At 32.0% G+C, this 23296-nt stretch overlaps 3 protein-coding genes across 8 annotated transcripts in view; 2 read left to right on the top strand and 1 right to left on the bottom strand.

Moving 5' to 3' along the window:
* LOC129800883 (ribonuclease P protein subunit p25) overlaps window positions 1–6333 on the top strand; it is a 29300-nt gene extending 22967 nt beyond the window's left edge. Inside the window, exons 2-3 of one of the 2 annotated variants that reach the window (XM_055845612.1) lie at window positions 2960–3366; window positions 4075–6333. In XM_055845612.1, the coding sequence (XP_055701587.1) occupies window positions 2990–3366; window positions 4075–4213 (516 nt within the window). In that variant the 5' untranslated portion in view covers window positions 2960–2989 and the 3' untranslated portion in view covers window positions 4214–6333. The remainder of the gene's footprint in view (window positions 1–2959; window positions 3367–4074) is intronic. The other variant, XM_055845613.1, reaches the window with a different exon arrangement.
* Window positions 4279–8711, bottom strand: LOC129800879 (MOB kinase activator-like 4). Its single transcript, XM_055845607.1, has 4 exons — window positions 8622–8711; window positions 8281–8441; window positions 8004–8213; window positions 4279–6936 (listed from the first exon to the last, which is right to left on the bottom strand). Exons 1-4 carry the CDS (start codon window positions 8679–8681, stop codon window positions 6702–6704), a joined length of 666 nt encoding a protein of 221 aa, XP_055701582.1. The 5' UTR covers window positions 8682–8711; the 3' UTR covers window positions 4279–6701.
* A 6968-nt stretch (window positions 8712–15679) lies between these two features.
* LOC129800873 (rap guanine nucleotide exchange factor 4) overlaps window positions 15680–23296 on the top strand; it is a 147399-nt gene continuing 139782 nt past the window's right edge. For 2 of the 5 annotated variants that reach the window (XM_055845591.1, XM_055845592.1), the window contains exon 1: window positions 15693–16217. The gene's annotated coding sequence lies outside the window, so the exon portion shown is untranslated. Of the gene's footprint in view, window positions 16218–23296 lie in introns of all 5 variants that reach the window. The other 3 variants (XM_055845590.1, XM_055845589.1, XM_055845587.1) reach the window with 3 other exon arrangements.

Raw genomic sequence — 23296 nt, 5'->3', positions numbered from 1 at the left:
TATTTATGCAAATGATGGCAGAATGTTAGAATGTTATCTAAGAAATTGGCAACAGATAATTAGATCAAGAAAGTGAACTTCTAGAGGCTGTTATAAATGAGACTTAAAAGTTAAGTTAATTAAAGAGATCCAAAAGTTTATCAGCTAGAAGCCTTGAAGTATAACGCGGGTTTCAGACTGGAGATTTAATCCCATTTTTCTGGAAAAAAAAATTTTTCTTTAATAAACAGCATGGAGACTGATTTATTTAATTATTAGGAAAAATAAAATAAAAGCATGAACGTTCGAAAGGAGAGTACTTTTCTCTACTATTCGAATTGTCTGCTGTACCATATTATTTAAGGCTTTAATACAAGTTATTTTTGAAAAAGAAAAACTTTATTGCTCATTTATCCATAGTTTCATTCCTTTGTCTTGTCCTGTTTTAGTTACTTAAATGGTTTGAAAGAATATTGAAAACTTACTTAAATACTGTCCATTTCATCGCTGTTACTTTAAAATGTTTAAAAAAAAAAAAAAGATTTCGTATTAGCACTTTATTTTACAATTTTTTTCGGTAATTTTTTCTCTTAAAAAGTCCGTAGGGGGAGGCTTTGAACTTTCGCATACAAAAATGATGTTCAAGTTCAGTGATTTTTTCTGACTACCATGCAAACTGTATGGATTCTCCAACTATGCCAAAAAAATGTCTTACTTATAAGGTTTATAATCCCACCAAACAAAATTCCAGGAAATCCTTAGATTTTCCTCCAGAGGAAAATGAAAATTTAATGGCGATTTATCCGATAGATGAATCAAGTTTCTATTATCGCACACGATTCACGCCATCATTGAACACCCCATTTTCACCGTAAATTTTGCACCGGACACTAAAAGTTGCACATCATTGTTTAAAGGGAACTCTAATCTACTTGATTAAACCATTTTTATATAGAATAAAACATTTTAATATCACTTTTTTGGAACTTTTCTGAGAGATGTTTTATTGACATTAAAAACCATTTTTTTGATTGGTTCTACGAGAATTTCACTCCGGAAACGGTTAAATCTGATGAATACTTTCTTAAAAAGTCCAAATATCACCAAATTTACACGAATTAATAAGTTTTTAAAGCTAAAAATTGACTAAAACTCTGCAAGCGAGAAGACCACACAAGATTCCACCATTCCTCCACGGAGCCGGATATGCACAAAAACGTTTGAATGCGCATCATTGAAGATTTCTCTGTTCCTGCAGCTGCAGGAATCGGGATTTAGCACAGATATTGAGCTTCAGCAGGTGAACAAGCTAAAATTTTCACAAAACAGCTTCTCACGGACAATTTCTTTTCTTTGTCATGCAAAACAACACAATAGTGAGGTTATGTCAAAGATTGTCAAAAAACCAGTTGTAAACTGTATGAGCTTATTGCAGATGTGATTCTTTCATTGCACATTCAGTTTGTGCAAGCTTGAAAAATATTTTTATATCAAAGAAATGCAAAATTGCTTAATAATTACTCAACTGCAGCCTATTTGAGTCAAATTACTTCTTGTTTATCAACTTTACGATTTTTAAGTTTTCCTTTTTAGTGGTGGATCAAATCGGTAGATTACAATAGATGTGAATATGAGGGATCGTATCTAAAATGAAGTTTCCTGGAAAATATCTAAGCAGTCTTCTATGTATGCGATCGATGAATCTGAGTCAAGTTTGTGAATTTTGTTCCACCCACAAAAAGTGCCTGTTCAGCCTAAAAGATTTTTACATAAATCTGATTCCTAATAACCCTTCTACCCTTTGTGATAGTAGTTTTTCAGAAAAGTGATATTAATTCTGCACAATCGTATGAAATATTGCACAGCAAAATTACAGTTTTGGACCTGTTTTTATTTTTTGTTTCCTGAAACTAGGAAAAAAGGATTAGACTCTCAATTTTTTCAGGAAAGATGGGATTTAAGGTTAGCTATTACAATATATAGCCATATGTGAGATTCATAAAGGAATATGGGAGAAATATGAAGTGTCTGAAGGTAGCGTATGTGCGAACGATCAAAGCCTCCCCCTAAATTTCCTGAACTTACACCTGATTGTCTGAAAATTTATTTTCTTCACTTTACAAGTCATTGAAGAAAATTCTTCTGATCAATTATCATCAATTATTATTGTTTTAATTTTTTAAATTGTAGGTACAAACTCTTTAAAAAATAATAGCGACTAAAAGATTTAGAGAATAAAATATTTTAATTTAATAAATTAATACAATTAAAAATAATTAAATTTTAACAAATAATATCGCGTGAAAAGAGAAAATATTCTTAAATAAAGGCATTGTATGTGAAGTGTACCGAAAGCCAAGAAGCTATAAATTTTGTTGGAAATCTGTCTGTGAGAATTATCTATTAATTTTCAAAATTCTCTAACAACTATTTTATTTCCGATCCGATCCACATGAAATTAACTTGTATTTCATCAAATACAACTTACCTCGAGTTGTCTTGGACGCAAAAGCTTCTCTGAGAAATAAATTTGATGCTTCACTGAAAAAACAAATTACAAAGTAATTGATAACTGGATTTTTTCTGAAAATAATCGTTAAAAAATATTTCAATGCTATGTATTTTTTTTTTAATGTTCATGAAAATTTAGTCGATATCTCAAGTCCAAATGGAAGTTCTTTCATTTGCTCAAGAGAGAACATCTCCAATATTCTCTTTCTTCCTTCAAATTAATCCACCCACGAGTTTTATCTGCCTCGTGGATTGCCGACAAAGGATCTGCAGAAGACTCCGAACAATGCGAGATGGTGAAGGAAAGAATTCAGGCCAGAGATGCCATTGAAATTCCATCGGAGGGATGTCATCGAATGATGATGCTCCTTTTCTTCTTCATTGACTCCACTCACTTGAATATTTCCCCAACTCAAACCAAACTCCTCTAGCAATATTAACTTTTCCATAAATTCCCATCTTCGTCTAGAGACACCAGATAAAAAAAAAGAAGAGAAGAATGGGAAAGAACAAGAAACGACAGCGGCAGGAGAAAGTGCACAAAGTTGAGGCAAAAGAGTCTCAAAGTTGCAAGGAGTCGTCTAGTGATGGAGCTCCAACGATGACAGTTAAAAGTGGGACAAAGGTGGAGAATGTCCTGAAGTTTTCCAGGAAAACCCTTGAGGAGGGAAAACACAGGAAAATCTTCTGGACAGGAAATGGGAAAGCAATCACAAGAACCATTTCCTGCGCTGAAACATTAAAGAGACATTTTCAGCTGCATCAAGTCACAGAAATCAGCCAAGAAAGTGCCCAAGAAGGAGCAGGAAAAGTCACCTATATCCCTAGCATTCGCATTCTACAATCATTGGACAAGATCGATCCATCGACACCGGGGTAAGTGGGATGTCTCAGAGGATTTTTTGCGCTTAAATTCCTTTCCCTTTGAAAATTGACCATTTCTGGAGCATTCGAAAGTGTGTAAAAATTTTTGCTTTATGTCTCTGCCTAAGCGAAAGCGGGGATAATAAGGATAAACTTATTTATAGTATTTATATTAAGCACCATATACAAAATTTGAATTTGCTCATCAAAAAATCAAATTGAATCAGTACTCTATTCAGAATTCTAAAAATGTAGATTTTTCTAATATCTTTTAAAATCTCTCTTAATGAATGTTAGGTATAGGAACACATCCCCGTATTCGCTGATTACTTATAAATTCTAAACTTAAACTTTTACATATATGTGTTATATATTCGAGAATTCTGGATACTTAGTACTCAACTCTTCATTTTTACCCCCAATTATTAAGAAATTTGTATAGGGGAAAGTGGGGCACCTTTGAAATTGGAATTTTTCACCTATTTTTAAATAAAATTGAGCCTTATCTTGGTATAATTTAGCTGCAAAAACAGATTGAGAAGCTAAATTACATTTTATAATATGGCTCATTTCCACTTAGAAGAAAACTCCCAATTTCATAGGTGCCCCACTTCCCCCTATGTTATTTAGAAATGAAACGTGCATTTAGGGAAGTGCAAAAAATATTGAAACATCCTTTTTAAGGTTCCTAATGTCTTTATTTCGTAAAATTCCTTTCAGATATCAAAATCCTGAAAAAGGTTCGACGTTCTGGCTGAATCCTCAGACAAAAGCTGAAAAAAGCTCAGAAACTTTGAGTTATGGACATTTTCCAAAGCGCAGAAAAATTCAAGAAAAAAGCGAAGGAGAAGTCGAATAATTCGTCACTGTGCGGCAAGTAAAAAAAATTACTAAAATTTTTAATTTTAATTGAAAAGCAGAAAATCTTGTCCTTCATGATACTTTTTATTGACTTCAAATTTTTCTTGGCAAAGGAATGCATATTCCTTTTTTGTCTCTGAAGTCACATATCTACAACATAACAAGTCTTCTAGAATACACATTCTTCCATTTTCTTCAAAATTGCCTCCTCAAACGCTACAATATACTTTGAATATTCGTCATTTTTTTTGCTCTTAAATGTGGTCAAATTATTAGACTTTTGTAGTATACAATATATTGTGAATTATTTGTCATTTTTTCTCCAGCTTTAAATAGATTTAAGTCTCTAAAAAATAATTGAAATGAAAATGCATTATGGAGAATAATTTTTATATTCTTCGTTTTTGGAATTTGATTTTGCTTTTCGAATATTCTTGACCTCAACAAGCCCATGCAAATTTTTTGAGTAAATTTTTTAATCGCCTAATTGTTACAATTTTTTTTATAAGTAATATTTTGTTTTAGTAATTTTGCGTGATAAATATGAAATTTCCAAAACTTACAGTGGCCACCGTAAAAATGTGATAATTTCTAAGATATTATATAAAATCTGTATTAATCGGCTTTATGAGAAATTTTCGTCAAAATACTAAAAAAAAAAAGCTTAGCCCAAAAGCTTAGTTTGGGACTAAAATATATTGACCGTCTAATTATAGAAACAAATAAGCCAAGATATTCTATCTGACCGTAAATAATAGTGTCTTGAATTGTGAAAATTTTAGCATTTAGATTTCCTTTTTCATCGTTTCTCTGCAATTTTTGGCTAATGAATTGTTTACCGCCCAATTTTGAGATAATAAGGAAATGTAAGTCCGATTCTAAGCTCTACTATGAAAATGACAACCATTTGGCCCGCCATATATACGTCAATCTTAATGAGACTTGCACAGAATTTCAAAGTTTTCACACTCTCAACTTTTTTTTATTATGAAAGTAATATTTTTTTTTGCCTAAAACTATTTAGAAATGTGTTTGGTTAAAAATTAGTTTATTATTTCAGGTTGATTTTTTTCATAGATATTTAGAACTAATTTGACTTTTTAAGAATCTTCTTTCGAGTAACATTATCAACAAAATAATGCTAAACAAACATTTGTAATTTTCATTTTTAAGTATTTATGGACAAATTAAAATAACTTCTTTTTGGAAGTGAATTCCAACAAGAATATTTTTTGATTTAATAAAACAAAAAGGGATAAATCAAATTTCATGAACTGTAATTACATTGTCATAGAGATAACTCACAAGAGAAGAAATTTTTTTGTGATTTCTGTTTCCAGAAACATTGGAAAACTTGTGTTTTTTCATTGTTTTTGCTTCAGACTAGATAGAAATTTCATGTTCACTATTTTAGCCATGTTTTTACAATTCTTTGATGCGTTTGTGCGTTTTTAGAAATGTTTTCGTGCTTCTTTGGTGAAGAAGCACGAAAGCATTTCCTAGATATGCTTTTGCATCCCTTCAAATATTTATTTTACTCGTTTATAGAATCTGTTCAGTGTTTCTAAAAACATTTTCTTGTTTATTTAATGTAATTCTACGTTTCTAAAATTTCTTCTTCGCACATAGCAACGTTTATCTATGTAGTAACGTCACTCCAATTTGTTTTTAAAGATTGTTTTACGAGAATTACAAGGACTTTGTGAATATCTTGCGAAAAAATTGACAAAAGGAATAAACATCAATTTTACCGGAATGAAATACCTCTTAAATTATTACTCATTAATTTTGTGTAGTTCTTTCTGATTGAATGATTTTTTTAAACTAGTGATGAATTCCATTTTTTAATTAAAAAATATTTGCAAGAATTATTTTCAATCATATCCTTTTTTATATAAGAATTCCGAATTTTAATGATTTTTACGGTCACCACTGTAAAAGGATAAATTTATCCTTTTCGCTAGAACTGATAAGCCTCCCAAATTCGTCTGATATTGCGAATGTTGAGGAAAATGTTCCATATAAAAATGTTGGTATTTTCTTGAGTAATTTTCTTTATAGTTTATTGTATTTTATAAATTACAATCTACAGGTAATAAAATCAAACTAGAAAAAAGAGATACAGAATAATAAATCTGTAAAATCAAGTCTCTCATAAAATTTGTGATGAACATCCACTAAAAAAAGAGAAAACAATGCAGTGTTTCAACAGCATCCATCACTATTAGACACCATTTAATACAAATCGGTACGCGATTATTTATATGAGTTACTAGTTTTTTTTTAATTCTTTTGTTTCTTTAGAAAATATAATTTTTGAGAAATACGTTTTTTTTTTTCTTTTAAAAGTCATAAATAATTTTCTGTTTGATGATCTCTTACAAGGAATCATTTTGTTTTTTATGGAAAAAAGGTTTATTTTTGAAAAGAAATAATAAAACTATTTTTTGTTTTCTTTAACTGAGAGGGTGCGGGCAGTAAATGATTTATGCTTCACTCTCTCCTGGCGTAATGTTGGCCTCTGCAATGGGAACGATGAGATTTTCCTTAGACATGAGATTGTATTTGGTGACAAAAAGGGTGAAACGGTGACACAAGAATGTCTCTATTTCAAAGTCATCGAATATCCTTCGGTGGTGAAAGTAAGCATGAGAAAAAATGCGATAGACTCTACGACAGACTGATCCCAATTTAGCCACAGATGACTCCTTTATGGACACTCTGGAAAGGAATTATTGTTGCTCAGTCAAATCCCCTTTAATTTTGTGCTGTCTATTCCTTCAATCATTATTTAATACTTTTCACTTTGCATTTAAAAACTTTCAAAGTTAAATTCAAAGTTTTGCAATTTTTGAGCCTTACTTTAATTGATATACGATTTTTTCTTTAGTTTTCTGATAGTTTTGGGAATGGTTCAGGCGATTTTTTCGTCTATTATGATTGGAAAATTAATTTTCAGTTCTTCAGGATTCAAAGATAAACCACTTTCGAGGGATAATTTCTTAACAGATTTGGCAAAATTTGGATTATTTGAAAAGATCCTTTTTGAATATCTCCATTTAACCCTTTAACGACGAGACACTTTTTACGGACTGAAAATCAACAATAAAAATTAAACTGAGAAACATAATCAATGATAAGTTTTACATCTAACCTTGGAAAGTCCAACAGAATCTGATTCGGTGTAATTTGTGCTTCTATGAACGATAGGGACAAAAATAGCCAAAAAATTAAGTAATTTTTCTGACAATACCAATGAATAATATTTTCTCTTTAATGAAAAATATTACGTATGATTATTGTAGATTTTATTGCCAAAACGATTTTGCTTAAAAAACATTGGAAGTGTAAAAAATAAATAAAATCAATTATGAATTTGAGAATTTAAAAATTCGCCATTTTTGAGCTTAAATATTTATTACATAGCAAATAGCTAGAGACTTGCAAAAAATATTCTAGATTCCTTCAACCTTCTACTTTGCAATTATGTTGAAAAAAATAACATAAATAAAAAATATTGTAAAATCCAAAAAAATAGTCTTTACGATTGCTAAATAAAATACTAAATATTTGTCGGTGTGATAAAAGTTCTAAAATTTAATTTTTTCGAATATTGAAATTTTATAAATAATTTAATTTAAAATTGTTCCAAAAATAAATTCTTCTGGCACTGCAAATTATTTTGAATTAAAAAAAAAACACTTTCACTTTGCAAAACTTAAATTGAAAAGTATTTTGATTAGAAGGAATAGAGTCGAACGACTTTTTTTGCAATGAAATATATTTACCTGCTGGGAAAGTATTTGTTACTGTTGAGGAGACAGGCAGCTCCATCGAGAGTGTGGCGCGTGTAATCGATGGCCGGGCACTCCTTGGGTGTTTTGTGGGCAGCACAGAGGAAGATCCACTGCTCCGTAGCAATCATCTGGTTGCAAGTGTCCGGGAAACATTGTGTCTGCAGCCTCACGGCCAGTCCGTTGAGTTCCATGCAGAACTGCCTGCAACACAAACCCCCAATGAGCCTCATGAAAAATTCCCCTGGCCTTCCGGAAGCCACTTTCTCACCTCAAATGCTCATACTTCCAGACGCCCTCGTCCTGCGCCTCTGGCATTTTCAGTATCACGTCAATGTCCGATGGATCATTCTTGATCATCTGCTGGATGTACTGCTGCACCGCCAGCGTGTCCATCTCCTCAAAAGACTCATCAGGCCAACTGCAGAAGTCCTGCAAAGTAAAAGAAAAATCTCTCTTTTTAATTGATCCACTTCCATACTCCCGTGACAGGGCCAACTTTTCCCTCGATTTTCTAGCAGTTGGGAATCCTCACACAAATACTTTCTATATCCCCATATTCTCTGGTTCTTGGAAAAGAATTTTCGCTGTTCTTCGGATCAATTTACTCACTTTAGCTTTAGTTCCTGGCCTGTTTCTGCGAAGCACCATTCCTCCGTCGGCCATCTTCATGATTTCAGAATGTCACTGCCAAGTGCCAACTCCTTTTCGGTCCGCCATATGGCTATTGGCGCTGTGTACAAGAAGAAGTTTTTGTCATTAATCGCCCTAGAGGTGGAGTGTCTTTGCTAAATTATAGGCTTACTTTTTTTCAAATTGTGATGTTACCAACTGGAGCTTGCTAATGATATGGGAATCCAAGGGGCAACTCATTCTGCAAACTTGAAGATATATATATATATATATATATATATAACTATATGAGACATATAGTTATATGATATGCTCAGATCAAGACTGACCAATCGTATATGTAATTTTCTATCAAAATAGTCCACTCTTGCTCTAATGGCCTCTACTCACTAGAAAAATTTATGTCCATATTGAACAGCTTTTCCTTCAAAGCGTATAGGGAATCGGTTTCAAATATGGACATAATTTTCACTAATGTTTAGAGACTATAAGAAACTCATGTTGAAATGTTTCAGTGTTTCTCAAATCATAGAAAAAGAAGAAAGTCCAAGAAACCCGCAAACGTTTCTAGACACAGGAAAACCATGCAAAAATTAAACAATTGCAGTAGACTCTCTCTCAATCGGGAATATGGGGCGAAATGTCATCCGGTTTAGTGATAGAATTGAGCGTCAAAGCCTTTGTAAATTCCACAAAAAGCGCTCAATTATAAAGGATCACAATAAAATAGGAAGAACTGCAGCGAATTGGAGTAAATTAGCTTCATAGTTAAACGTGAAAATTGTCAACAAAATTTGTCGCCCGATTGAAAAAGAGCCGATTGAGTGAGAGTCTACTGTATGCTTAAACTTCAATGATAACAATTTTCGTCATGTCTGAACCAAAAACGATGAAACAATCCAATGTTCCACATGTTTTTAGAAATACGAATCTCTTGATTTTAGTTGCATTGATGAATTTTTTGAAAGTCCCAACTTCCTTATGGCCTCTATACACTAGAGAAAATTATAACCATTGAAGCAAATTGCCTACGCTTGTATACGCTTGTAAAAACTGCCAAATGTGGACATAATTTTCAAAATATAGTAAACTAATGATAATTTCATATATAATAAAAGTAATGTTAATTTTATAAAAAAATGAAACGTTTTTCTTGATAATCCTACGAGTAATAGCATATTTTAACTGTTCTATTCTCGTGAAACTGTTGGTTTTTAGAAAACTTTGTCGTAATTGAATACGTGATTGTGTTAATCCTCGTATTTATAAAAAAAACGGATAATTTTAAAAAGTATGATTAAAATTAAAGATGAAAATTTTCCGTACTAATTTCCTCAAATTGCCGAGGATATTCCTATTTTTGCTGCGACTGTTCCCATTTTTGCGCGAATTGTCGCGGAGCTTCTTTCTTTAAAAAAAAAAAATAATCTAAATTATTATCTCTTCAATTTTGAAGAAAAAAAATTTATAAAGAAATTTAATAATTTTTGAGTATACAATAGATCTAATTGGTTATAATTATTTTTTAAGGAAGTTTTACCCTTCTTGAGAATTTTATTAATTTTCTGAAACGTATTTGAAAATAAGTAGAAAGAAGAACCAATAATATTTTCCATCACTTTTGGATTGTAAAATTTTGATTTGAAAATTCTTTGAAATTTATCTCTTCGTAATATTTATTTATTTGTAAATCCATCTTAGATTGAAAAACTCAATATTTCCTGTTAGCTGATGAATTAAACTCGCACTTGAACGGTGGATTTCTTTTGCCTTGATATCAACTTATTTTAAAAGGTGAAAGGTGGTGTAAAATATGTAGAAAATGGTATTTTTTTGTATAAAATTCTCCCAAAAATCCAAATTTCATTAAAAAATTAATAACCTCATTAAAAATTAATAACTAAAACGACTGAAATTTTTAAGATAGTTTAATGAAAATTTCAAGAAATATAGTTTGTTTAAATGTTGTACGTTTATACGTTTAAGAATTTGAATTAAATTTTATTATGCTGAAGAAAAAAACAGTTTTTTTTAAATTTTTTTTACCCACATAAACCCCTTAAAAGGTGAGTGAGAAAAGCTCAATTTTTACATTAAAAAATCCCTTGGTGACGTTATTTTATTGCACGGATTCAAAAGAAAGTGCATTATGAAATCTCTTCGTTTAGTTCTGCGCTAGAGGCAAAATGGTAAGAAATATTAACTTTCAGTCTTCGTTCACCTCGGCACCCCCCATAAGTCAATAATATCTAGAGATTATTATAGTTTCTTAAAAAATGTTTTTGGTTTTCTCGAAAGTGTCTCCAACGCATTATGTTCGTGTTTCATATTTAATTTTTTTGCTACCTTTCGGCTTTTATTTACAATCTGTCTATTACACATGACGATAAGTAAATCCAAAACTAATATATATTCCATTGCAAGAGTGTTTTCTTTTAAACCACATAAACAACGAAGGTACAGATCAAACACCCGTATACTTCAAAAACCGAAAACGCAACTAATTAAATTAGAACACCTCAATAATTTAGGGACAGAGACCCCATCTATTTGACAGGTTAACCGCCGGATCGGTCATTTTCAAACGACGATTAGTGGTCCTGTTAAACAGGCTTCTGGTGAGACTATTAGGATGACTCCCAATCCTCTCCTTGTATCGGCGACTAGCTTCCTCGATTTCAGGGGGTTCGACCAGCAATTCTAACTTGAGCGTTCTTCAGAACTTTCAATCTAAGGTATTGCGGAATATAGTCAATGCTCCGTGGTACATTAGGAATATTGCTATTCACTACGACCTAGATGTGAGAACTGTGAGAATGGTCATATTTCATGAAATTTTTTTTTGCTCGTGAATTAAAAATAATACAGGCAGAAATATCCGAAAAGGTTTTATATATATATTTTTTAAATAACTTGATTACCAATACAAGTTTTAATCGGAAGTCAAAATCTTAGATTTGATTTTAGAAGTTAATTCCAACATAACTTTTAATAAATGTAAAGTACTTTCAGTTCATTTTTGAATACAAAAAAATCAAACATTTTTTTAAACATTTTATTATTTTACTTTAATTTTATGCATAGTCTTCAAGAAGGGAATCATTAGTTCATTATGAGACGGTTCATTACCGCTTTTCTCTTGTCTCTCGACTTTCAGAGACTTCTTAATCCCCCAAGTGTGTGTCTGCCGACAAGAAAAATCCCCAAAAGTGTTTTCTTGATGATACTTGATGACCTCATGGAAAGTGAGAGGACTCGCGAGGCCTTTTCATGGAGTTGTGCGTCATTTCTAAGCTTATTGCTCACGATTCTGGTGTAAATGGATGCTGGCGCCACAATATGATGACAATTTTGCGGGTAATTAATTTGTTTAATTAGAGATACGTCACTGAATTCGTTGATACGCTCCCATAGAGCTCCACTTTCTGCCGCGACCGCAGCGATTCTTCGCCGGCGAGAACACTAATTTGGGGTTGTTTGTGGTTGAAAGTTTATGTGCTTTTCTCAACTTAATGCTTCCAATTTGCCCTACTTATTTCTACAACTTGCTCCAGTATCTCTATGTTGACTTTCTGAGGCGATATAATCCTCCTGTCGACCATAATCTCCCTTCAACATACTACTATGCACAATAAGATAATTTAAACTTTACATGATTTAAGGATCATGCATAATTTATGATAATATAGTAATTTTATAATGATAATAAAGGAAGGATTGTTATCAAAAGCTTCTTTGCATAACTTTGACAGATATTGCTGTTTGACAAGAGCTTGATAGATATTTCAATATTTAAACAAATAACGAACATTAATAGTTCCTAAAAGGAAAAACGAACCGATTGTTCTCTGTCAAAGTTTTTCTCGTCTTAATTTGAAAAGTGTTCAAGAAGATTGTTGCATTTATCTGTAGCAATTTATTTAATCACGTGTTTTAGGTATAAAGATAACAAATAAATCTCATTAAAAGTATTAGTAATAATTTAATAGTAACGCATTTTACTAAGCTAAACACTTGAGACTGTTTAAAAATAAAAAAACCACCTAATTTTTATAGGTTCTTAAAATGAACCAGAAACAACTTACCATAACTTTAAATTATACTAATAATTATTTTTTTAGGAAGATTATTTAAAAAAGTGTCAGTCCGATTCATCCATCACTTTAGAAATTTATTTGAATTCTTAAACACAAAAAAAGATGGTCAGCCTAATTTTAAAAATATCAAATCAAGTAATGAAACCGAACAGAAATTACACTATTGAAATTAAAAATTTAAATTCAACAAGTTTTCAAAGCTTTTCGTCGTCCCTTTGAACTCAACCTGAAATTATTGATTCTTTTTGCGTAAATTCTGTCGAGGAAAGAGTCTTATTCAATATAAGAAATCCTCTTAAATCGTCAAATGGGTTTTCCATCGAGAAAATGTTTTTATTTTCATTCACCGTTCCACCTGAAGCTACTACATCTCACCTTTCCGCCCCATTTTCCGCACATGTTTTATTATTCCGGGAGCTAAGGAAGAAGTGCAAGAGAGTAAGATTAGAAAATTGCTTCTTTAATTGAATGCGAGGCGGGAAGCTGTGTGAAGTGAAGCAGTCAGGTGAGATGGAGAAATCTTCGCAGCTGAGGATGTTTGTACTTCGACTCAGCTTTGTCATTATTTTGTGTCCACAGGCACTTGCAAAATGTTCTTGCAATTCTAGCCAGTAGTAGCTATAGCAGCAACAGGAGCTCCTAATACACTAGGAGAGTGAGAGATAGTCAACAGAGAGAGAGAGTGGTTCTAGTTCTTATAAGAAAAAGGGGTTTATCAGTAAGCTGAGAAGTTTACAAAAATGCTTTGGGAGACAAAACCGTTTTCGTCGTTTTTGATAAGGAGGTGACCATAGCTCTAGTACTACTTAATCGATTTAATTTTTCATTAGGAAAAGACAGTGTTTTTTTGAAAGGATAGCAATTATCAAGAACTGGAGATGTTTGTAAAACCCACTCTACTGTCACTAAAATCACATATAAAATACTCCTATATATCCGAAGGTATGGAAACAGCACTATTGAAAACAAAAACCAATTCAAAAAAGATATCAAAATAGAGTTATTCGTCCAATATTAGACACATTAAATAAAAACTAAGCACTCGTGTGCTAGTAAAAGAGACCCTAATTCCGGCTTCAGACTGGAGGTTTAGCCCAGTTCCCGACGGTCTCAAAAATCTAAATAACAAGCAATTTTATTGATTTTTCAAAATCTATTGGATCATTTGCCATTGATATCCAATTCTAAACAACAATTTCTTTAAAAAAAATCGTGTCTGATAAGGAATTAGAGGAGTTAAACCAGATAGGTCTGAAGCCCGTATAAGGATTTACTAAAAATTTTATTAACACAAATTTGTTTTATTAATGAGTGAACGTTAATGAATGCTGGATTTTCGTGTAACTACGAAGCAATTATCATAGAATCATAACCTGATTGTAATTTGTCCCAATTTCATTGTCCCGTCTTTCTGATATATTTTATAGATAATCTAGGTGGATATTTTGTTCATATATTTGTATATGTTATAACTGTTCCTTATAATGTATTTTTAAAGTCAAAAATCAAAAATGCTAAAGGGGGACTAATACCTTAATCAATAGGGCTATTACAGATTCATTCAAAAGGTTTAAGGACACAAGAAAAAATTAAATTAGTTTCAATAGATTATAAATGGGTTAATTTTTATTCAAAGTTTAAGTTACCGATAAAAATGCGTCAAATGATTTTGCAAGATCAAGTGGTTAAAAAGGCATATTTCATATTTACCAATCGATTGTAACAAAAATTTTTATTAATTCTAAATGTTTTAGCTGAGATTCTCTTTACAAAATCATTTAAGGTAAATGAAGCAAATATCGATCATGAAGTCGGATCGACACCCCATATTAAAATTATTTTTTGAAAATGATTTTTTTTTGCTTTTTACTGATTGCTTCTTGAAAAATGTCTTGCATAAATCACGAAAAGAACACATGTTGAAAAAGTATAATACAAAAGCGACGAATAACATTCAAAAATTAATTTTTGTTTTGGATTGACGATCTGACCTTCATCGTCAATGTATGCTTCACTTATTTTATGTCATGGACAATTTCAAACGTTCTAACTAGTGCTAAATCGGTTATAAACTGATAGTTTAGTTTTACCGAAAATCCAATTCATAGATTTCTATGCCTTAGCTTTGAGCCTTAGCCTAAATACATTTTATTATTATTTATTTATTTCGATATAACGAGCTTTTATGGTCATTTTCTACACATTGTTCAGATTACAATTTTTTATGCTGTTTACAATATATGAGACGCTCAGAGCAGAAGTGGATTGTTTTAATAGGGAAATGCATACAAGAGAGAGCATTTCTGCTTTGAGCGTTTCATATATGAGAAATACATATGTCCATTTAGACGCTTCAATCATTTGCACCAGGCGGGACTCGAACTAACAACAGTACTGTGAGAGTCGAACCGGGGGTCGCACCGACCAAGAGCCGAACGCTCTGGACATTTCTGGAGATTATATCATATGACAAATCCCAGAAATAAACCATTAATCGAAATTTTCAAAGGTCCATAGCGTAGTGAGATGGATTTCGAAATACCCTCGTTTAAACGAATTCATTCATTTTTATTAGAACAAAGCTTAATTTAAATTAATTAAGGTTAATTTAAGGTTAATTTTAATTTGAACTTACGTATTGGAGTGGGATACATATCTGAACAGTTCTCCTCAAAACAAATCCTTGCCAATGATAAGCCCTCCGAAACCGCATCAAGCCTCCCCATCAGGTGGCCGTGGAGATTCCCAGGAGCTGTGGAGGATGGGGATGTGAGGTATGTGTGGAAGAGTTGGGAATTGCAGAGCGCGATGATCGCAAGCGGAGAAATGCGGCGGCGCAGGAACCTCTCTCTGACCTCCACAAATCCTCACACCTCCTGAAGCCGCCGCGGCGGCTACAAATGCCTCCGTGGCGGCAGTCCCAGCTCTTGGGCATTAGTTGATTTTCCGCAGTTCGCCCGTTGAGACGTGTTTTTGCACACTTGCGCGCTCAAATTGTTTGAACACAGGGAACATCCGTAGACCTTGCTTTTGCAACTTTGGTTTATTTTCTTTTATTTATTTGTGTGCATAAGACTTTTAGATTCACGGAGGAGGGTGTCCCCATATCTAGGGAATCCCACGGGGTTTTCGTGCCCAGTTGTCCGGGGGCCAACAGGTAGATTTTCTTAACAATTCCTCAACCATCTTAGTTGTCCATCAGCGAGAGTGCAACAGTTTGCGAGTAGGTGAACGAGTTTCTGGTATTTCTTACAGATTCCATTCAAGCTAATCTTTCTCATTCATTCATCATGATCGTGGGCTGAAACTCAGTGAGACAATCAATCGCGGTTAGAGTGTGTGTTTACGTGCGAAAAAATCTGTGTGAGTGGAACAGGTAAAAAGAGTTAAAGAGACACCTTTCGTAAGAAGAATCTTAAATGACAACTATCTGACCCGCTAGTCTCACATAAGAACCTCAGAACACCACAATTGAATGGTGAGTGAAATATTTTCTGCCCTGGGTCTAATAAACGTCCTTAGAACAAATATATTCACAATCCTCACCCTCTTTCCCGCCAAAGCAAAAACCTCCATGATAAAGCGTAAATCATATTGTTGTAGATGAGATTTTTATCTGAACCAATCAATGTTAAAATGCGTGTAAAGTTTGTTTAATGCTAATGTTTTAATATTCTAAATCCTAATTCCTAATGTTCTAGAATATTCTTAAATCGATGAAAAATTTGTTATTATAAATTTGCAAAATTGAAATACTTTAAAAATTGTAAGCAAAAGAATTTTGAAAATATTACTAAGTATTTTATTGTAAGCTGTTGATTGCAACCGAGATAGAAGTGTCTGTGTGCACAGTAAAGAAAAAATACCATTTTTGATAAATTTAAACAGCTAAAAAGGGGTTTAAAACATTTCAGGCGGTTCATACTTTATTGTTATTTTTTTCTTTAAAATACTTATCAGAACTACTTGCATAAGAATATTTGTTTTATCACTTATGCTTCTACAAAGAGTCAACGTAACTCACAAGTAAATTAAAATAAATAAATATGCAATCTTGAGATTTTTATGCTCGATGCACATTCATTTTTGTTTTGTAAACATGTTTTTGGAACTTCCTATGAGAATGAGTGAGATAACTATATTTAGATCTCTTCCACTCTTATTGAAAAGTGAAAAACATATCAAAACAAAAGTTATTGTACGCTAGGCATCACTCTCACTATTTTTTTTTTCTTTTCGACCCAAAGTTTATTGCAATATGTAGGGGAAAATGGGGCACCACCAAACACGGGGTAGCACCAAACACTGCAATTATTTAATGGGATATCCAACTTCACAGAAAAAGAATTATAAAAGTTTTTAGGCATTATAGAGGTGCTTGTCCACTGAAGAAATGGTCGAGATAGTCCAAATAGTTTAGAAATAAATATTAGTGTTTGGTGCTACCCCGTGTTTGGTGATGTCCCATTTTCCCCTATTGAGTTATATACATTCAGCAAATATTTTCTGGCTCGGCTATATTTAAATTATTATCACATTTTTAACAAAAGAACAACGAATTGATTAGTAAAAGAAAACTAAAATACGCAAAAAGATGTTTACAAATTAAAAGTTATTGTGCACTGGGCATTAACTGAAAATAAATACTATGCTTTTAAATAAAATTATGAGTGTTGAACATTTTTCTGTACACACAAAAAAATTATACATACGTTTTTTATGTCAAATTTCAAATATGACAGTTGCTTCGTTGCTTTTACCGAATTATCTCTTGCAACATGTGTTCCATTAGTGACTAATAATAATACATTTTATAAAAAATAATTAGTAAAAAGCAACCAATAGTTCTTAAATATTTTATTTGGGTTAACAACAAATTTAAAGGTCGATACATGTTTCACTTACCTTACAAAAAAATTTATAATACATCTGTGTAAAAATGCCTTTAATATTGATTTACTAAATTTTGTGATTTAAGTCACAAAAAAAAATAAAAATAAAATATAATTAAACGATTTATTGGGAGCCTAATTTTTTGAAGTCTTATTAGGGATTTTAGAAATCATTTCATAATGTGTAACTTGTTTTTAAGTTTATAATTTCTAATTATTTATATAAAAATTTATAATTTCTAATTTTTAAAGAAAAGTGTTGGTACCGTAAAAGAGGGGTTTAGAGGAAGATATGCCAAAAATGATTGGGAGTGATGAAAAGTTGAGCATATTTCAAAGAAGTAGATTGGATCAAAGCAAGCTTATTGGATCCTATTGTGTTACTCTCCCGAAGTATATGAGGTACACATAATGTAAACCTACTTATAAAAATCCTTGTTTTATATTTGTAATATTTGTTTTTTTGCATGGTCTATTTTTGTAACTAGGAACTTTTTAGACACGCTTTAATGATTTAAGGACGACTTGTACATTGGTGTCCTCGATGTCCCAATAACAAAAACCCTTTTTCTGACTATTTAAGTGTAAGTTTAAGTTTATTGGAAAACCACGACAAATAGACTACAGTCCTCTTACATTCCTCTTATCCTCTTACATTTAAAGAACAGAACAATTTTCCATAGTCAAAAAAAAAATCTTTTTGTTTTTGGGAAATCGGTGCCGTACTCGTCTTTAAGTGTTCATAGAATGATCGAGCTCATTCATGAACATATAGATTTTCATCGTTACCACCATCAGTGCAAATATTTAGATGTCTCACCGAAAATATTACGAATTCTCTGCTGAGTGAGACTGATTTGCCTTTGCCAAAGTTTAATTTCCTCAATTTTCGCGCATGGGAAAGTTCTCAGCAGGAAAGCAAAATGAAAAATTCTAATGAATCTTCCATTGAGCTTTTTTCCCCAACATAATTGCATCCCCAACTCCTATAGAAAAAAATAATTCCGCAATGTTTGTACAAAACTCCATGTTGGTAACACGCGAACTAATTGAATGCAGGTGAGAATTGCATCCATAGAAATTTTGTGGGTAAATTTAGCGAACCGCAAGGGAGGAGCAAATCCGCGGAAATTTTTCTAGCTGCGGTGCACAAAATTGAATTGGTCATAATTAAAATCAGTGAGTGAAATGCGTTTGTGTGTTAGCATTAAATAAAATTTCGCCATTGCGCGTTTTGATTACCTTTGGGGGCAGGCACCCACACTTTTTGCATCCTGCAAACGACTGTTTGACCACAGAGTTGTGGATTTATGCTCTATAAATACCACAGAAACCATAATATTTCAAATCTCAAAATATTTACCGACAAATCAAACGACGAAGTTTGTTCAAACAAACGACTACACTGTAACTAGGTGAGCTTTTGTATGATGAATAATCAAAGTCAAGAAGAAAAATCTATTAATCAATCTTAAACCCTCAAAGTGACTAAACTCAAAGTATTAGGAATGGTTACGCGCTGTTTAGATCGAAGATTTATACTCATCGTGTGTATAATTTGCACGGTATTAAAAGCTATTAGTAAACAGAAAATTAAGAAAATTGAACATTTCCAACTTTTCTTTTAGTAATCCTTTAAATTGAATAAAATATATTAAATTTTGCTCTCAATGCGAATGAAACATAAACGATATTTAAGGTAGAGTCAGCCTTTTTAGCCATGTAAGCACTTTTTCGCCACCTAATACATAACAACTAATTTAAGGCATTTAAGAATAAGTAGCATTTCAACACTCATAATATGTTCTGTTCTAATATCCCAATACGTTATTACGTTTCTTAATTAATTGAAATTCGTTTTAAAACAGGTGGCGAAAAGTACTGAAACAAGCATAATTGGGGAAAATGCATATTTTTCAATGAGATTCTCTAAAATTCTCGAGACGTATCTTAGATATATAGATTGCTTCAAAGTATCTTTATACAAAAATTCATTTTAGTCTGACAAAAATATCACCCCTTACGAGGCCCCTAAAGCTTAATGGTGGCGAAAAGTACTGACTCTACCCTAAGTGAAATTATCGGGCTTCATACAGCAAAAGTAAAATTAATTTGAAATACCGATACTCTTTGATGATCAATTGCAGTACAAAAATCTTAATTAAACTGGAATATTTTATAAGATACAGTTTCTGAATTTTGTTCTCTGATCTCTAAAAAATGTAGAATGTTTAAATTACTTCAAAAATGTGCATCTGATGCATCAGAAAAATAGAAACATATCTGTTTTTTTTTCATATAAAGTTTTTGTTCTCAAAATTATTAAAAAGATTTTAATTCTTGCTCGAACTCACTAAAAATTATACAATGACGATGACATCAGTTAATTCCAATCCAAGAAACAATTTTTTCTTAATATACCTAGTCTTGTAGAATTCTCTAAATAAGGCGTTATAGAACCGTCACGAGATTAAAAGTAAACTGGCGCACTCTGAAGGGGCTCAAGAGCTTTTACAGGAATTTCAACAAAAAATTCTCATTGTAAGTCTATCAAAGATGCATTAAAAGAGTTGATAAAGTATTTTTTCTATAAAGCAGCTATTTTGCTTCTTGGGGCCACCTCATTATGTTTATTAAAGTGAGGGTATAGCCGTTTAGGGATCGTTAAAAGAGCTACAGCCAAACGGTTAGAAATATCTCCTCAAGATTTCCAATTTCTCAATATCAAAGATTGAACAACTTTGAAAGTTGCATTTTTTAATTTGGATAAGGCTCCTTTTAATTTGACTTCACTTCAAAATTTCTTAAAAAACTAGCACTTTAAAAATCAGGTACAACCGGTTATAAACAAGCAATGAATCGATTAGAAATAAAGTATATATTTTTCAAATTTCTTATAGGTACTAGTCTCGCAGTTAGTCAAATGCGTTGTTCGAAAGCTTTTTAAATGTAAGAATTTTACTACTTACTTAAATATAAGCTTCATTGTATACTCTTATGATAATTCAATACCCTGTAGAGCTATTTATATTCTTTAAAGTTCAACATTTTCAATTCATGCATGAATATTCTTCAAGTAAACGATTTATAGTTAAGAACTTTCAGTTACTTTCAAGTAAGCTTTCACAAAATTAAATTGAAAGCATTTTCGGAAGCTTTTTACATTTTCCATTCAAAATTGCAATAGAGCTCTTTTCTATAGAATGTTTTCTTGAAAATTACTTCAGCACGGTTTATAGAATTTATAAAAAAAACTTGCAAAATTTGCTTAAACTTATAGTTGATTTAATAACGATATTAAGTTGAATTGAAAATATTTCTTCAAAGCAATTTGATGTAAGATTTTATGGTAATGGTATTATTAAGAAAGACGAAGGACAAAAGTTGGATGATAGTTTTCCAAAACTTTTGATTTGATTTAATTTTATTATTATACTATCATTTTATTTTTCAAGTGGAAATTACAAAATCCAAGTGGTACAAGTTGGACAGTGCAGTGGTGCAAGTTGGACAATGGTACAATTTGGACAGGGCTATTTGTCTTGATAAATTTAGTACTTCATTTTTATTTGTATATTTTTAATGCTAATTAAATGCTTATAATTTGGTTCCCTGTCCTTAAAAACAAGTTTTCTACTGTATTTATCAAGAAAAAAGCCATGTCCAACTTGTACCGGCCAATTGTCCAACTTGTAACACTAATTCCAAATTATATCACTTTACCCTACCCAAAATTTATAGATATGTAGATTTCAAATGGATTTAAAAAATTATAGCTCTTTGAGGTTGCTGTTAAATTACTCATAGGAGATTAGGTTATTTAGAAAAAAGCCTCAAATTTCTCACGTGATTAGTGCGGATGAGTTGTTGAGCACAATCTATAATCTATGCAAATGAAAGCTCTGGATGGCCCAAATGCCATGTCCGGTGGGCGAATTTTACGCACTCACGACATCGTCTACTCTACGGTGTTCACTTTGCTGTTTGCAGCCCAAACAATGGAGTGGCGTATGAAATATTAATTCGCACACAACTCGAGAACAAAATGAGGTTCCGAGAGGAAGAACTTGGTGGATTTTCAGACAAATGGTGACATGGAGGACATTTGAAGAAAAGGTCAACCTGCCTCTCACCTTGACCGACCTCTTTCCATTCCGAGACTCCCCACATGTTTTTCACTGACTTTGCAATACATTTCTAGAGAGTTTAAAATTGATTTTATTACGCTCCATGGCAAACTTGCATTAAAAATTGATCAGAGAGTCAGTTTATTGAACACTGAAGTCTTATTTTGCTGGATAAATTGCCAAAGAACAACCTACTCAAAAGTATCGATGTCTCTTTTAAAAAAGTTTAGCGTGTTCTTAGACTCCGACAGTAATATTATAAGCGTAGATATACATATGTTTTAATATTATAAGTATATATTATTAACACTAGGGGAAAGCGCACTACCTTAGGACGATTTATGTTTCGCACAAATTCTTTTTTTACGATGTGTTATAAATGAATTTGGCCCATTATAATATTGTATCTTAATAGGTAATCCAATGCCTCAAATTTTCAGAAAAGAGCTATGAGTGAAATCCATAAGGAACATAGAGAAAAAATTGAATTGTGCGAAGCTTGAGTCGTCCGAAGGTAGCGCGCTTTCCCCTACTCTTAGTTTTATTTTAATTTTTTATTTATATATACAAATTTATAATTAGTATTATTATTTATTTATTTATTATCATCTCTCTGTTTTTTGGAACACCCTCCGTGTGGTCATCGCCGTCTTAGCGTCAGTACTAACCTACTTCGGAATGAAAACGACAGAAAATCCCGAAAATCTCTTCTCAGGTTGTATATTTTGTGACCATATGTACGTATGTCACTAAATGGAGAGGACGGTATGCTTACAGAGAGAGAGAGAGAGAGAGAGAGAGAGAGAGAGAGAGAGAGATTAAGAAAAACCTAGTCATAGAGGCTGTTTGGCTTTTTGTTTGACAGACAAAAAAACTATACACAAATTCTACAAAAAAGTTCACTTACTTAGTATGGATTGGTACAGTTGGAAAACATTTTTAAACACGAAGTCATTTACATTTACAATTCATTTTAAATAAAAAAATAAAATAAATTATTTTTTAATGTAATAAGCTTAATTTTAATTTCGCAAAATTAAGATAAAATTGAAATTAGAAATTTTTCTCATAAATTCAATTTTGGATTTAATAATTTTAGGAGTTCAAAATTGAATTTTTATTCAATAAATTTGTGATTTGATCAGAACTTTACTTAATAAATTGCTTTTTTGATGACGCCATAAAACTCTAAGCTCAAATAACTATTTTCCTGCTAAAACGAAGTCATTCCATAGACGGTCGTTAAACGTGATTACAATTTTATGTATAGTATATTGTTTGATAAAGTACCGCTGGAAGCTGTATTTTCTCGATTGTAAAAAATACCTTTGTTGTTTAATCCATTATCAACTGTAATGCTGCAGATGGAGAAGCACAAGGGTTGGATTTCCTTCTGAATTTCTCTGTTTGAGGAGAACTTTGAGATTGTCAGTTACTGAATGACTCTTCTTAATTAGCTTTCTATTTTCCTGCTTTTTCTGCACTTTTTACCACAATGAATAGGGGAACTTTTGTCTCACAATACCACCGTTTTTGGT

The sequence above is a fragment of the Phlebotomus papatasi genome, chromosome 2 (genome assembly GCF_024763615.1).
Source record: "Phlebotomus papatasi isolate M1 chromosome 2, Ppap_2.1, whole genome shotgun sequence".
NCBI classification, from domain to species: Eukaryota; Metazoa; Arthropoda; class Insecta; order Diptera; family Psychodidae; genus Phlebotomus; species Phlebotomus papatasi.
Note: the sequence above shows the minus strand (reverse complement) of the source record. Positions and strands in the feature narration are given on the sequence as shown.